This window comes from Myotis davidii, unplaced genomic scaffold, assembly GCF_000327345.1.
Source record: "Myotis davidii unplaced genomic scaffold, ASM32734v1 scaffold135, whole genome shotgun sequence".
Lineage (NCBI taxonomy): Eukaryota > Metazoa > Chordata > Mammalia > Chiroptera > Vespertilionidae > Myotis > Myotis davidii.
In genome coordinates, this window is record NW_006289813.1 from 2,962,678 (window position 1) to 2,976,691 (window position 14,014).

At 39.2% G+C, this 14,014-nt stretch overlaps 1 protein-coding gene across 14 annotated transcripts in view; it reads right to left on the reverse strand.

Annotated features, from left to right (window-relative positions):
• Window positions 1-14,014, reverse strand: part of ERBB2IP (erbb2 interacting protein) — a 108,273-nt gene that overhangs the window by 25,458 nt on the left and 68,801 nt on the right. For 12 of the 14 annotated variants that reach the window (XM_006762410.2, XM_006762409.2, XM_015563053.1 and 9 more), the window contains 4 exons: window positions 7,238-7,337; window positions 5,277-5,398; window positions 3,129-3,302; window positions 2,107-2,289 (listed from right to left, as the gene is read on the reverse strand). In XM_006762410.2, coding sequence (XP_006762473.1) covers window positions 2,107-2,289; window positions 3,129-3,302; window positions 5,277-5,398; window positions 7,238-7,337 — 579 coding nt within the window. The remainder of the gene's footprint in view (window positions 1-2,106; window positions 2,290-3,128; window positions 3,303-5,276; window positions 5,399-7,237; window positions 7,338-14,014) is intronic. The other 2 variants (XM_006762408.2, XM_006762402.2) reach the window with 1 other exon arrangement.

The following is a 14,014-nucleotide window of genomic DNA, read 5'->3' on the forward strand; positions in this document are numbered from 1 at the left end:
CACATGGCTGGGGCCATGCCTCCCAGTGGGGACCCTCACCCCATGGTGGCATGACCAGCCTGGGTGAGGGACTGAGGGCCGTTTTCAGGCTGGCCACGCCTCCCCATGACCCAGGCTCCCGCCCCTCCTTTTTTTTTTCAACCCCGCCCTGAGTGGAGGGCAGCTCCTCCTTTTATTTTTTTTCCAGCCTCTCCTTGAGCGGAGGCCAGGGCCGGCTGGAAGCCTGGGTAGCCCCCAGCAACTCAGGCCTCTGAGCCCCTCCTTGAGCAGAGGCCAGGGCTGACTGGAAGCCTGGGTTGCCCCTGGCGACCCAGGCCCCCAGCCACTCCTTCAGCGGTGGCCAGGGCAGGCGGCAAGCTTGGCTTCCTCTGTTGCCAGGGGCAACCCAAGCCCCCTGCTCACTCCAGCTCCGTGGCCACCGCCATCTTTGTTGGCTTAATTTGCATACTTGCCCTGATTGGCTGGTGGGCGTAGTGGAGTGACAACCAATTTGCATGTTTCTTTTTTATTAGTGTAGATGTATCCATTTTTCAATTCTGCCAGTATAGGGCCTTACTCATAGAAATTATACTAAATGATCAATAAGTTCACTGGGACAAAACCAATAACCTTTTCATAGACTGTAATTAGGTTCAACATATATAACTTACTGAATAATGTGACCCATTTAGTGCATTCAAAAGCATGAGTTTTTTCTTGTAGTAAATACAAGCTCAAAGGATAACCATTAGATGATGTGCTTTAAACACATTTAAATTTTCAGGACTATAGAGGCTCTTAGAAACCCACAATGTCAGTATTTCTATACACCAGTGATTTCCAATAGAACTTTTTGTAATGATAGAAATAATTTAAGTGGTTCAATATGATAGCCACTATCTAGATGTGTCAAACTGAACATTTGAAACGTGGCAAGTGTAACTGAGAAGTTCAATTTTTAATTATATTTACTTAATTTAAATTTAATTTAAATAGCCACTTGGAGCTAGTGGACGCATAGTGGGCAATGTACATATAAATAAAAAACCCTTTAGAATCTCTTTTTTAAAAGTTACAGGTTACCATTTCCCATGACCTCCAGCAGCGTATGAGGGGAATGTAAAATGGTGCAACCGCTTTTGGAAAAATGGAAGTTTCTTAAACAGTTAAACATAAGTTATCATATGATCCATCAATTCTTCTCTTAAGTATATACCCAAAAGAAAAAATATATATCCACACAAAAATTTGCACACAAATATGTACAACAGTCTTATTCATTACACCCAACATGTGGAAATAACCCAAATGTCTGTTATTTACCATTACAATGGAATACTGCTCAGACATAAAATATGAATGAAGTATCGAGACATGTTACAATATGGATAATCTTGAACACATTATCCTAAGTGAAAGACCAATTACAAAAGACTGCAAATTGTATGGTTATATTTAAATGAAATGCCAAGAATAGCCAAATCTATAAAGGCAGATAAAGTAGATTACTAACTGCTTAGGGGTTAGGGAAATGGATGGTAGCTAAGAAATATGAACTTTGTTTTTTGGGTAATGAATATGTTCTCAACGTGATTATGGTGAAGGTTGCACAACTTTTAGAATACTAAAGACCAGTGAATTGTACCCTTTATTTAAATGGGTGAGTTGTATATGTGAGTTATACGCATCAATAAAGCTGTTTTTAAAAAAAGGCTACAGTTTTCACTGATTAATCCATCAGAAGAAACTCTAAGGAAAAATGTCTCAGATATTTAAGGAAAAAAATACTTCATAATCAATGATGAATGCTTAAATAAGCCAAATAATTGGAGTATACCACTGGCAATCTTTTTATTTTCAAGTTATAGAAATAAAGCAATTACTATTACATATTTTACAGAACTCAAATACATTGTAAATATTTGAGTACACTGGATCAAAAAATTTAAGTTTAAACCAGTAAATGAGTGATATTATAGAAAACATTATAAAATTTCTCAATAGTAAATGCATTAGCATTATTTTCTGCTATCAATATGAAGTCTCTCCTATCTTCAGTTAGTAACAATGAAATATTACATTCTTATCAGTTGCTATGATCATTCCAGAATAATCATAAAGCCATACCTCAAAAACATCATCATGATTAGCCTGCTTCAAGTTCTCAGAGGCTTTCATATTTGCAGTCACTGGTGGATTCCCAGGACTGGTCTCAGCTTCAGGTTCATTAGTCTTCTGTATAGAGTTTCCTATCATATATTTTTCTCTTTCATCGGCTTTGCTTCTTACTGGAGCAGTATTTTCTGAAGTCTAAGTAAAAGAGAAGATAAAGAATTCATTTTCCTTATGCTTTATATGTATTCTTGTGTTAAAGTTCAGATGAAAATTTAAAAGTAATTTAATGTTTTCTTATCCTGGATAAATCAAAAAAACTTTAAACACGGAAATCTGTAGCACTCAGATAAAATGCTGAATTTGGGGACAGGAGGTACCCAAAAGTCCATGAGCCACATTAAACTTCACACTTTATTTAGCTGAGGATACATTCCATCTTAGAACTTGCCAAAGCGGATGGTGATGAGTGAGTCACTTAGCTCACCATGGTCAAATTCAGAATGGCTAGATTGTTTTCTACTCATTGTGAAATGTGTAATAATTCTAGTGACACAATAAAACTTGTTTCTGTGATACAACGTGAGAAAAAAGTCCCTTAAAGGGATGTAATTTAGGGATTTGTGTACGTTTCTGAAATATCCCAAGGAATTGCCAATATGTCATAGTAATACATTTACAATTAATATTAGAATGAATCAGTATTACGGGTCGGGGGAGGGGGCATGTTTTCATTACAATGAATTTTCTGACATTCATTATCTTCTTTGCTCAGGCAATAAATTGTTTTGTAAGCTTATGCTGATAGTCCCATGCCTATCTGAATAGTCTGCAACCACAATGAAGTGTAATAATACCAATTAGGAAGGTTCACTGATTGTTACACCTTTTAGTTCAAGTGGCTGAGAATATCACCCTAAAATTGGGAGTACATTTTAGTGTATAAAAAAAATGATAATTATATCAATTATCATTTAATATTTTAAAATAACTTGACAGTAGGTTTTGTTTAATTCTTTCGAATTGAGTTTTCTAACCTTCACACCCACATCATTATTTACAACTTGCTGATCTTCATGTGGTTTCAAATCTTTTCCAGAGTCTTCATTAGTCTCTTCATCTTTTAATCTATGTACAATCGTTTGAACAGTTTTGACCATATTCTTAAGCTCATCTGGGTATGGTGTTGGATATCTCTTTAAATTTCCCTCCTAGAGAAATAAAGAAAAAATTAAAATATGAATAAATATTTCTAAAGACACCTCAAAATTCAATCTATGATCCATCTTAATTACACTGGATATCTGGCTCATAGAGGCAACTGTGAGAACACATGACAGGCCTTTAAAAGCATTTTAGACTCAATAAAAGTATGGTTTTATCACTAGTCAAAGATGAGATATGGATTTCACTGTTTTAAAAACTTCTTAACAGGCATAAACATATTCCACTTGAGGTATATATGGTGTGGATATTGCCAACATTATCACTTGTCTTTCAAACATATATGTTTTCCAGCTAGGTATTAATCCAGACACATATAAAATTCCCACATTTATATATTGTCTTATGTGCAGTGAACCAAACACTTCAAAGGTAAATCTGTCATTTTCTGAAGTTCAGCTAGTTTATATAAAGGAAAAAGAGTTACATCCTTAAGTAACTTGGAAACTGGTATTTGTTACTTCTAACACTGACAAACACTCTCAATCCCAAAAAGAAACAAAAGGCTTATAACAGCGTTCTTTATCCCTAATATATATCATTAATGAAAGGGAAGGAAGAAGCAATAACCTGTTTTTCTCTTATAGTTAGATACACTATGAAATCTAGCTTTTAATCACATAATTTTATATTGTTCTCAAATTACTTCACATGATACATAATCAGTAAAACTTCGAGTGCCTTGAGAGCAAGGAATGAAATAATATATTTCTTTGTGTGTCCCAAAACAGCACAAGTATCCTATCTAATAATAGACAAACATGGTAATTGACCATACCTACGCTATACCTCCCATTGGCTAATCAGCATGATATGCAAATTAACCGCCAACAAAGATGGCGGCTAACTTGCATACTGCAGGCAGGGCAGGACAGCACAAGACGCCAGCGCGAGCTGCCATCCAGGCGCCCATGTGTGACCCCAGAAGCTGCCTGCCTGCCATATGTGTGGGCGGCCCGGCAGTTGGCGGGGCAAGGCGGATCGCAATCCGCCTGTCCCATGCCCCTTTCTGCCCTACCGCCCGCTGTCTGTGTGTGCGGTGCGGGGGCTGGCAGGCCTGCAGTCCGTGTGCGCGGCCTGGCGGCCGGCGGGACCTGCAGCCCAACTCTGCGGGTTTCCTAAGTGTGTAGTGGATTGTTCTGATACTGTGTACTGAACTGTTTCCTGTCCCCTTTGGTTGGAAATACCATCCTGCCATGTGCCAAGGTTACTCTCTTCCGTCCCAGGAAGCGCTCAGATTGTTCAACCTCTATGTCCGTCCCTCCTCCAGGGAGCCCAGCGGCCCACCCCACCCCACCGCCCGCCAGGCCTGCAGTCCGTGTGCGATCCACCTGCCCTGTGCCCCGCCCCGCTGCCCGCTGCACCTGCAGTCCATGTGTGCAGCCCAGCGGCTGGCTGGGCGGGGCATGGCGGATCGTGATCTGCCCGCCCTATGCCCCACCCCATCACCCACTGAGCTGATTGTGATCCGCCTGCCCTGCCCTACCGACCACCAGGCCTGCCATGTGCAGTGGGCAGTGAGGTGGGGTGGCACGACAGAGGGCCTGCCATCTGTGACCCAGAGCGGGATCCGGGCCTGCCATCTGCCACCCGGGGAGCCGGCCTAAGCCAGCAGGTGGTTATCTCCCAAGGGGTCCCAGACTGTGAGAGGGCACAGGTCTGGCTGAGGGACAGGCCCCCACCCTACACCTCCCCCCTGCCAGTGCACAAATTTTTGTGCACCGGGCCTCTAGTCTGTAATAAAAGCATAATATGCTAATTAGATCAGACGACCTTCTAGACGAAGCCTGGGCTGCGAGGGAAGCCTGGGTCCTGGGTACCAGAGGGAAGCTGGTGCCAGCAGTGGGGGAAGAAAGGCCTACTCTTGCACGAATTTCATGCATTGGGCCTCTAGTGGGTATATAGTACCCAGTAAGTATCAGCAGATCTATTTCAAATTTGAAGGAGGAAAGAACACTCACCCTGGGAGGTGCCTCCCTTTCATCTTTGTCTTCATCACATTCAAACGCCACTTGAGCCCGCTGTTTTCTCTGTTCCTCCCACAATGAAGGATTAAAACTTTCATTATCTGATATGAACATAACTAGAAAAACAAACAAAAAATCCACTATGTTTTAGAGTAATAATGAAAAATTATTACTTGCTAATTCAATTCCAAAGCTAAACATTTGTTTCATCAAAATAAATCTCATTAAATATACCCACAAAATAACTTATCAATGCATATATTTTATTTCTTCTTGCAAAGAGCAACAAATAATTAACAGAGTGAAGAAATGAGTTTTCTAATTATTTATCACTAGTTATGGAACAAAAGTAAAAATATTTTAGTTTTAATCTATTTAAGTATTTCAAAGCTGTGTACTAAACCTGCCAAAACAATGTAAGAATAATAACAGGCAAATTGATTTTGTCATAGTGCTAGGCACTTTATAATCAGTGTTTTTCATTTTTTACAAAATTCCTGCAAAACAGATGCTATTATCATTATTTCAAGATAAGAAAACAGCCGAAACCGGTTTGGCTCAGTGAATAGAGCGTCAGCCTGCGGACTGAAAGGTCCCAGGTTCAATTCCGGTCAAGGGCATGTACCAGTGGGGGATGTACAGGAGGCGGCTGATCGATGTTTCTCTCTCATCGATGTTTCTGACTCTCTATCTCTCTCCCTTCCTCTCTGTAAAAAATCAATAAAATATATTAAAAAAAAAAAGATAAGAAAACTGAGGCTTAAGTATTTATTTAAATTGCCTATGGTCTATTTTAAAAATTAAAACTGATTTTTTTCTTCAGTGTCTCTATGTATTAAGAGATAATTTATAATTAATTTGGGGTCATAAAGATGCTCACTGATTTCAGAAAAATACATAAAAATTACATTTTTAAGTGCCACATATAATAAACATCACACACACAGTACAACATATACAGAAACAATTTGCTCCTTAACTTCAAAGGCTTTAATGCCCTAATTGTTGAACAACATTTGTGACCAAGAGTAATTGGTATCTTCCCCTTTCTTGGCAAAATGTAATTAAGAACTTAGAAGAAGTAACATTTATACTCAGAATTTTACAGATTACCTTTACCTAGTGTATAGATCCAAGGATAGTGTTAATTCTACAACCAACAACAGAAGTGAACAAAATATTTCCTGGTTTAATAATTCTAATCACATAAGACTTAACATGAGTTCCCAACATTTACCTAAATGTGATTTAGAATAGAGAGATCCATAATAGATGTTTGTTGTTTAATTTCAAGGAATCATTTAAGGAAGTATATTATATGGACATACCTCTAAATTCCACTATCTATAACCCTGAGACATTGCTTTCTTATCCCATTTCAGAGAACTTTATTAACCAACTAAGAGGTCCAGTGCAAGAAATTTGGGGGGGGGGGGGCGTCCCTCAGCCCGGCCTGTGCCCTCTCGCAGCATGGGAGCCCTTGGGGGATGTTCGACTGCTGAGGAGGCGGGAGAGACTCCTGTCACAACCGGTGCACTCGCCAGCTGTGAGCCCCCTATGAGGGCGCACTGACCACCAGGGGCAGCGCCTGCGTTGGCCATCTGCTCCCTGGAGGTCAGTGCATGTCACAGTGACCAGTCATTTCACTGGTCGATTTGCACATTAGCCTTTTATTATATAGGATTCTCCAAATTCCCTTCAAACCAGTAAGTCTTAGAGACTTAAAATTCACTTCACAACTTGCTGTGATTTACCAGTATTATTGTTTTATCCTTATTTTATTTTGTTTTAATATATTTTTTATTGTTGGCAATATTACAGATGTCTCCCATTTCTACCCCCTTTTTACTTCCCCTTTGCCCATCCTCTATGTACACTCCTCCTAGGTCTTGTAAATACATCTTCTTCTTCTTCTTCTTTTTTTTTTTAAAGAAAAGACATTCTTAAATTCTTACCATCCTCTGTCCTTGGCTGCTGAGGGAACATGTAGTTAGTAAGCACCATTTTCTGGGTCTCTGAATCAGTCTCATTTTGAAGAGGTATCAGGGGTTTGGACTACAGAAAGAAAATAAACATTTAATTTTCAATAATCCTAAAGCAAATACATATCTAGCAATTCTTTTGAATAAGTACTCACCATTTTTTCTATAAAGTATCAATGTATAGATTGCAAAAACAAATTTATATATACATAATAAAACTTTAAGCATGGCTTTTAAACCTCATAAAAAAATTTAGTTTGAAGTACAAAGTGAACTAATACTGCATTGAACTTATCACTGATTATCAATAAAGTATTAAAAGATCTCATCTGGACAAAAATCGTGCACCTATGGATGAGGACAGTGGGTGGGGAGTGAGGGCGGATGGTGGGGCGGGAACTGGGAGGAGGGGAGTTATGGGGGGAAAAAAGAGGAACAAATGTAATAATCTGAACAATAAAGATTTAATTAAAAAAAAGGATCTCATATCCACAATCCAATAATTACTTACCATATTGATTTAATAAAGCTATAAAATAAGGCTTTCCATTCACTGTATTTCCCCTACTACTCTCATTTGAGAAGATACTTTCATAGAAATGATTTAGAAGGTTTAGTTAAGTTATGCAGTTTATTTCAGCTGAAAGACAGTACTTAAAACAATAAATTGTAACCTGCTTTTCTCTTCTCTGTGTCTAATGTTTCTATTAATGACATCACAAGTTACTTAGTAGTGGAATTGGAAGCCCATTATTTTGGACCTCATTTTTTCTTAAAATTATTTCCCTAACTGGTGTTTTCAATTTACTTAATATTAATGCTTGTGCCACCCTCCTGACTTAACATCCTACTAATCCAAGCCTTGGCCAACCCCAGACAGGCAGGGAACTACCCAGTCCTTCCTGCTCCTGCCACTCTATCAATTAATATTTTGGACTTACTCTTGTGAAAACCCTGCAGCTAGCTATATTATTACTCCCATTCAAACTTTTCCTCTGTGGGCCCTCCTTGTTCCACAGTAAACAAACTCCCCTGCATCTCACATGTCTTCTTCACTGAAAACTTCCCTTTGATCTCTTCCGACAATAGAAATGGTATATCTATTCCTTCTCCAAAGACGGGGCTTCCCTGAAACCTCCTCAGATAAGGGTTGCTTACTCACCATTTCATAAACCCTCGATCAGGAAGTGAGTTAGTGCCTACAAATGCTGTGAGATCATTACCCATCTCTCCACAAGCATAAACACCTGTTCTTTTGAGAAACATAAATCCTGCCTCTACCATTTTACGCCCTTTCCTCATATCCAGTGGCCTCTAGTAGTATAAATCTATCCTAACAATTTTTCCACAGTCATGGCTAATTCAACAGACATAAAATATAGATAACATAGCCATACTTTTAGTCCAGTAAATAAATATTTCCAAGAGGAAAGTATAGGGAAATAAATAAAAGCATAGTCTAGAGCAGCAGTCGCCAACCTTTCGGACCTCATGGACCACCAGTGAGGTGGCGACTACTGTTCTAGAGCATCGACAATACGCCCTGCCCAGTGAGAGCTACTGGAGACGTAGGAGTCATTACGACGCGGCTGTCCGCAGGCAGCTTCTGCGGGACCTTTTAACCCAGTGGGTTTCCTGGAAGCGGACACAGGAGATTAGGGTGCAAGATGTCATTTAGGAAATGGCCTTGGGAAAAACATGTGGAAGGGAGTAGAAGGATGCAGGTTTTGGGAGCAGGAGAAGCTGAGTCCCCACAAAGGTCTCAGGACCCCACAAGGAGCCCTGGAGTTGAGCCAACCCTTCAGACTTGTCCCAAGGTGGGCGACACATAATCTATAGTGTATTGTGTGCTCAGCACCCCAAGTCAGACTTCATTTGAACTGACCTTTCAACGGCATTTATCCTGTTATATTAAACTCCATTTTTAAGATTTAAATTCTTTATTGTTTAAAGTATTACATAAGTCTACTTTTCCCCCCACATTGACCTCTCCCCAACCACCCTATTCCCCAGCACATGTCCTCACCCACCTAGTGTCTGTGTTCATTGGTTAAGCTTATATGCATTGTATACAAGTCCTTTGGTTGATCTCTTACTCCCCGTCCCACTCCCCTGCCTCACTCTGAAGTTTAACGGTCTATTCTACGCATCTGTCTCTGGATCTATTTTTGTTCATCAGTTTATGTTGTTCATTATATTCCACAAATGAGTGAATCATGTGATATTTATCTTTCTCCAAATGGCTTATTTCGCTTAGCATAATTCTCTCCATGTCCACCTAATGTGTTGTGAATAATAAGAGTTCTTTCTATTTTACCACAGCATAGTATTCAATTGTGTAGTTGTACCAAAGTTTTTTAATACACTCATCTGCTTATGGACACGTAGGCTGTTTCCAAATCTTAGCTATTGTAAATTGTGCTGCTATGAACATAGGAGTGCATATGTCCTTTCTGATTGGTGTTTCTGATTTTTTGGGATATAGTCCTAGAAGTGGGATTACTGGGTCAAATGGGAGTTTCATTTTTAATTTTTTGAGGAAACCCCATACTGTTTTCCACAGTGGGTTCACCAGTCTGCAGTCCACAGGGTTTCTTTTTTTTTTTTTAAATATATTTTATTGATTTTTTACAGAGAGGAAGGGAGAGAGAGAGTCAGAAACATCGATGAGAGAGAAAGACCGATCAGCTGCCTCCAGCACAACTCCCATGGGAGATGTGCCCGCGACCCAGGTACATGCCCTTGACCGGAATCGAACCCGGGACCCCTCAGTCCGCAGGCCGATGCTCCATCCACTGAGCCAAACCGGCTTCGGCCACAGGGGTTCTTTTTTCTCCACATCCTCGCCAGCACTTGTCATTTATTGATTTGTTGATGATAGCCATTCTGACAGGTGTGAGATGGTATCTGCAGTTTTGATTTGCATCTCTTGGATGATTAATAACTTTGAGCATGTTTTCACATCTCTTGGCCTTCTGTATGTCCACTTTAGAAAAGTGTCTAAGTCCGTTGCCTGGTTTTTTATTGGATTGTTTATCTTCCTTTTGTTAAGATGTACGAGTTCCCTATGAATTTTGGAGATTAGGCCCTTATGGGATATAACATTGGCAAATATGTTCTCCCCATGCAGTGGGCTTTCTTGGTATTTTGTTGATGTTTCTTCTGCTGTGCAGAAGCTCATTTTGATGTAGTTCCATTTGTTTATTTTCTTCTTAGTTTCCATTGCCCTAGGAGACGTATCAGTAAACATATTGCTAGGAGATATGTCTGATATTTTGCTGCCTATGGATTATTCTAAAATTTTTACAGTTTCCTGTCTTACGTTTAAATCACTTATCCATTTTGAGTTTATTTTTGCATATGGTGTAAGTTGGTGGTCAAGTTTCATATTTTTTTTTGCATGTGTCTGTCCAATGTTCCCAAAAGCACTTATTGAAGAGACTGTCTTGACTCCATTGTATGTTCTTGCCACCTTTGTCAAATATTAACTGAACATAATGGCTTGGGTCAATTTCTGGTTTCTCCATTCTGTCCCATTGGCCTATGTCTGTTCTTGTGCCAGTACCAGGCAGTTTTGAAAACAGTGGCTTTGTAATATATCAGTAGCTTGATATCTGGTAATGTGATCCCTCCAACTTTGCCCTTTCTCAGGATTGCTGCAGCTATTCGAGGTCTTTTTTTTATTCCAGATGAATTTTTGGAGAGTTTGTTCTATATCTGTGAAATATGTCATTGGTATTTTAATGGGGATTGCATTGAATCTATAGATTACTTAGGGTAGTATGGACATTTTAATGATGTTGATTCTACCAATCCCTGAACACTGTGTATTTGGTTATGCATTCCTTTATCTCATTTTTTTCCAACGTCCTATAGTTTTTTGAGTACAGGTCTTTTACCTCCTTAGTTTATTCCTGGGTATCATTTTTGTTGCAAGGGTAAATGGGATTGTTTTTTTTGTTGTTTCTCTTTCTGTGAGTTCATTTTTGGTGTATAAAAAAGTCATAGATTTTTGAGTGTCAATTTTGCATTATGCTACATTGCTGAATTCATTTATTAAGTCTAATTTTTGATGGATTCTTTAGGGTTTTCTATGCAATATGTCATCTGTGAATAATGACAGTTTTACTTCTTTTCCAATTTGGAAGCCTTTTATTTCTTTTTCTTGTCTGATCACTATGGCTAGCACTTCTAGTACTAGGTCGAACAGGAGTGGTGAACTTTCTAATGTAATGCTGGATCCGATTTGCTAGAATTTCATTGAGGATTTTAGCATCTAAGTTCAACAGGGATATTGGCCTATAATTCTCTTTCTTTGTAGAATCTTTATCTGGTTTGGGGATTAAGGTGATGCTGGCTTCATAGAAAGAGCTTGGAAGTGTGCCTTCCTCTTTAATTTTTGAAATAATCTGAGAATAGGTTTTTGTTCTTCTTCTAATGTTTGGTAAAACTCCCTTGTGAAGCCATCCGGTCCAGGGCTTTTGTTTGCTGGAAGTTTTTTGATTACTGTTTCAATTTCACCAGTAGTTACTGGCCTATTTAGGTTTTTTTATTCTTCCTGATGGAGTTTTGGAAGCTGGTATTTTTCTAGGAATATGTCCATTTCATCTAGGTTGTCCAGTTTGTTGGAGTAAAGTTGTTTGTAGTATCCTATATAATAAAAGCCTAATATGCTAAGTGTCTGACCATTTGACCAGTCGCTATGACATGAACTGACCACCAGGGGGCAGATGCTTTGACTGGTAGTTTAGCTACTGCTTGGGTCCGGCCGATCGGGATTGGGCGAGATGGGTCAGACATGCCTTGGAGCCCTCCTGTGGTTCCTCCCCGGCCAGCCGGCCCCAATCAGGACTGGGCGAGATGGTCTGGACACACCCTTGAGCCTTCCCGCAGTCCCTCCCCAGCCCAGATTGTGCACTGGTGGGGTCCCTCGGCCTGGCCTGCGCCCTCTCGCAATCCAGGACTCCCCAGGGGATGTCAGCTGGTTTGTGCCCGATCCCCACAGGCCAGGATATATATAGTTTTTTTTATAATCCTTTGTATGTCTGTGGGGTCAGTTGTTACTTCACCTCTTTCATTTCTGATTTTGTTTATTTGGGTCCTCCCTCTTTGTTTCTTGGTGAGCCTGACTAGAGGTTCATCAATTTTGTTTATCCTTTCAAAGAATCAGCTGTTGGTTTTATTATCTTTTGTATTTTTTTTTTGGTCTCTTATGTCGTTTATCTCTGATCTTTATTATTTCCTTCTTTCTGCTTACTCTGGGCTTTTCTTGTTGCTCTCTTTCTAATCCTTTAAGTTGTAGGGTGAGATAATTTATTACCATTTTTCCTTGTTTTTTGAGGTAGGCATGTAGAGCTCTCAGGACTGCTTTCACTGTATGTCCCATAGATTTTGAATTGTTGTGTTTTCATTGTCATTTGTTTCCAGAATGCTTTTTATTTCTTCTTTGATCTCTTTGGTTACCCAATCATTGTTTAATAGCATGCTATTTAGCCTCCAAGTGTTTGATTTTTTTCCATTTTTTTATTGTAGTTGATTCAACTCCTTTCAAGCTAGTTGCTTCACCCTTAACTTGAAACCACCACCACATAGTTTTCCTTCTACCTCTATGGTCACCCTTTCTAAGACTATTAACTCACCTGCCACTTAAATAGTAGTAGTCCTCAGGATTCATCCATCCCTAGCATTTAAAAACATTTTAAATAATCAATTTTGAGGAAATATTAAAAGTCATGAAACAGCCCCCAAGAAAAAGTAATTAAGGTGATGGGATAAATCTTATATTTCTTCTTGTGCCACAAATCTTTTTAATAAAGAAATTTTACATGTTAAAAGGAATAAATATATTATGGTATTGTGAAAAAGGAAATTATGCCTTTAGGAATAATTTTGAGAAATTGCTGGAAGTTAGAAATTAAAAGAAAGGATAAATCAAGTTCATAGAAACTGTAGCCTAAAATTAAGTTGCAGGGGTCTCATGGCCACTAGAACTGTTCTACAGATGCCTACATCAATATTAAGGGTCCTTCAAACGCAGTATACCTAACTGGAACTTAACTTCTTCCCAGAAACGTATTTTCTCCTTTGTAATTCCCTATTTTGGTTATGGTATTAATCTCCACCTAGTCACTCAAGCAAAACTTTTGAGCATTGTTTTTGCTTTTATTTCCTTTCTTCTCACATACATGCCCTCTTCAAATGTTGTACTGACATGACTTTTTAAGTTATGCCTTAAATATACTGGCTCTTCCCTGGCACTGTTATCATTACTTTATTTCAAGGCAACATTTTCTGTTGCCTTGAGTATGGCAATGCTCTCCAACCAGTCTCCCCTGCCTTCACACGTGGCATCATCCCTTGCTAAATCCATCTTCCATAACACAGCCCAAAAAGACAAGGGTGGGAAACCTCTTTTCTGCTGAGGGCCATTTGGATATTTATATCATTATTTGTGGGCCATACAAAATTATCAACTTTAAAATTAGCTTGTTATATTTGGTCAAACATTTAATTAACTCACTCCTAATGCCTTGGCAGGGCCAGACCAAATTATTTCTCAGGGCTTACATGGCCTGTAGGCTGGATGTTCCCCACAACAGTTCTAAAATATCAATCTGATCACATTTGCCTGCTCATATGTGACACTGATTCCTCTTCTCCTATAGGAGGACTCACATGTATCACACAATCACTTCTTCCTCTTAAATTGAAGACATGCAGTTGATCAATGACTATATGCCTTTCTTTCAT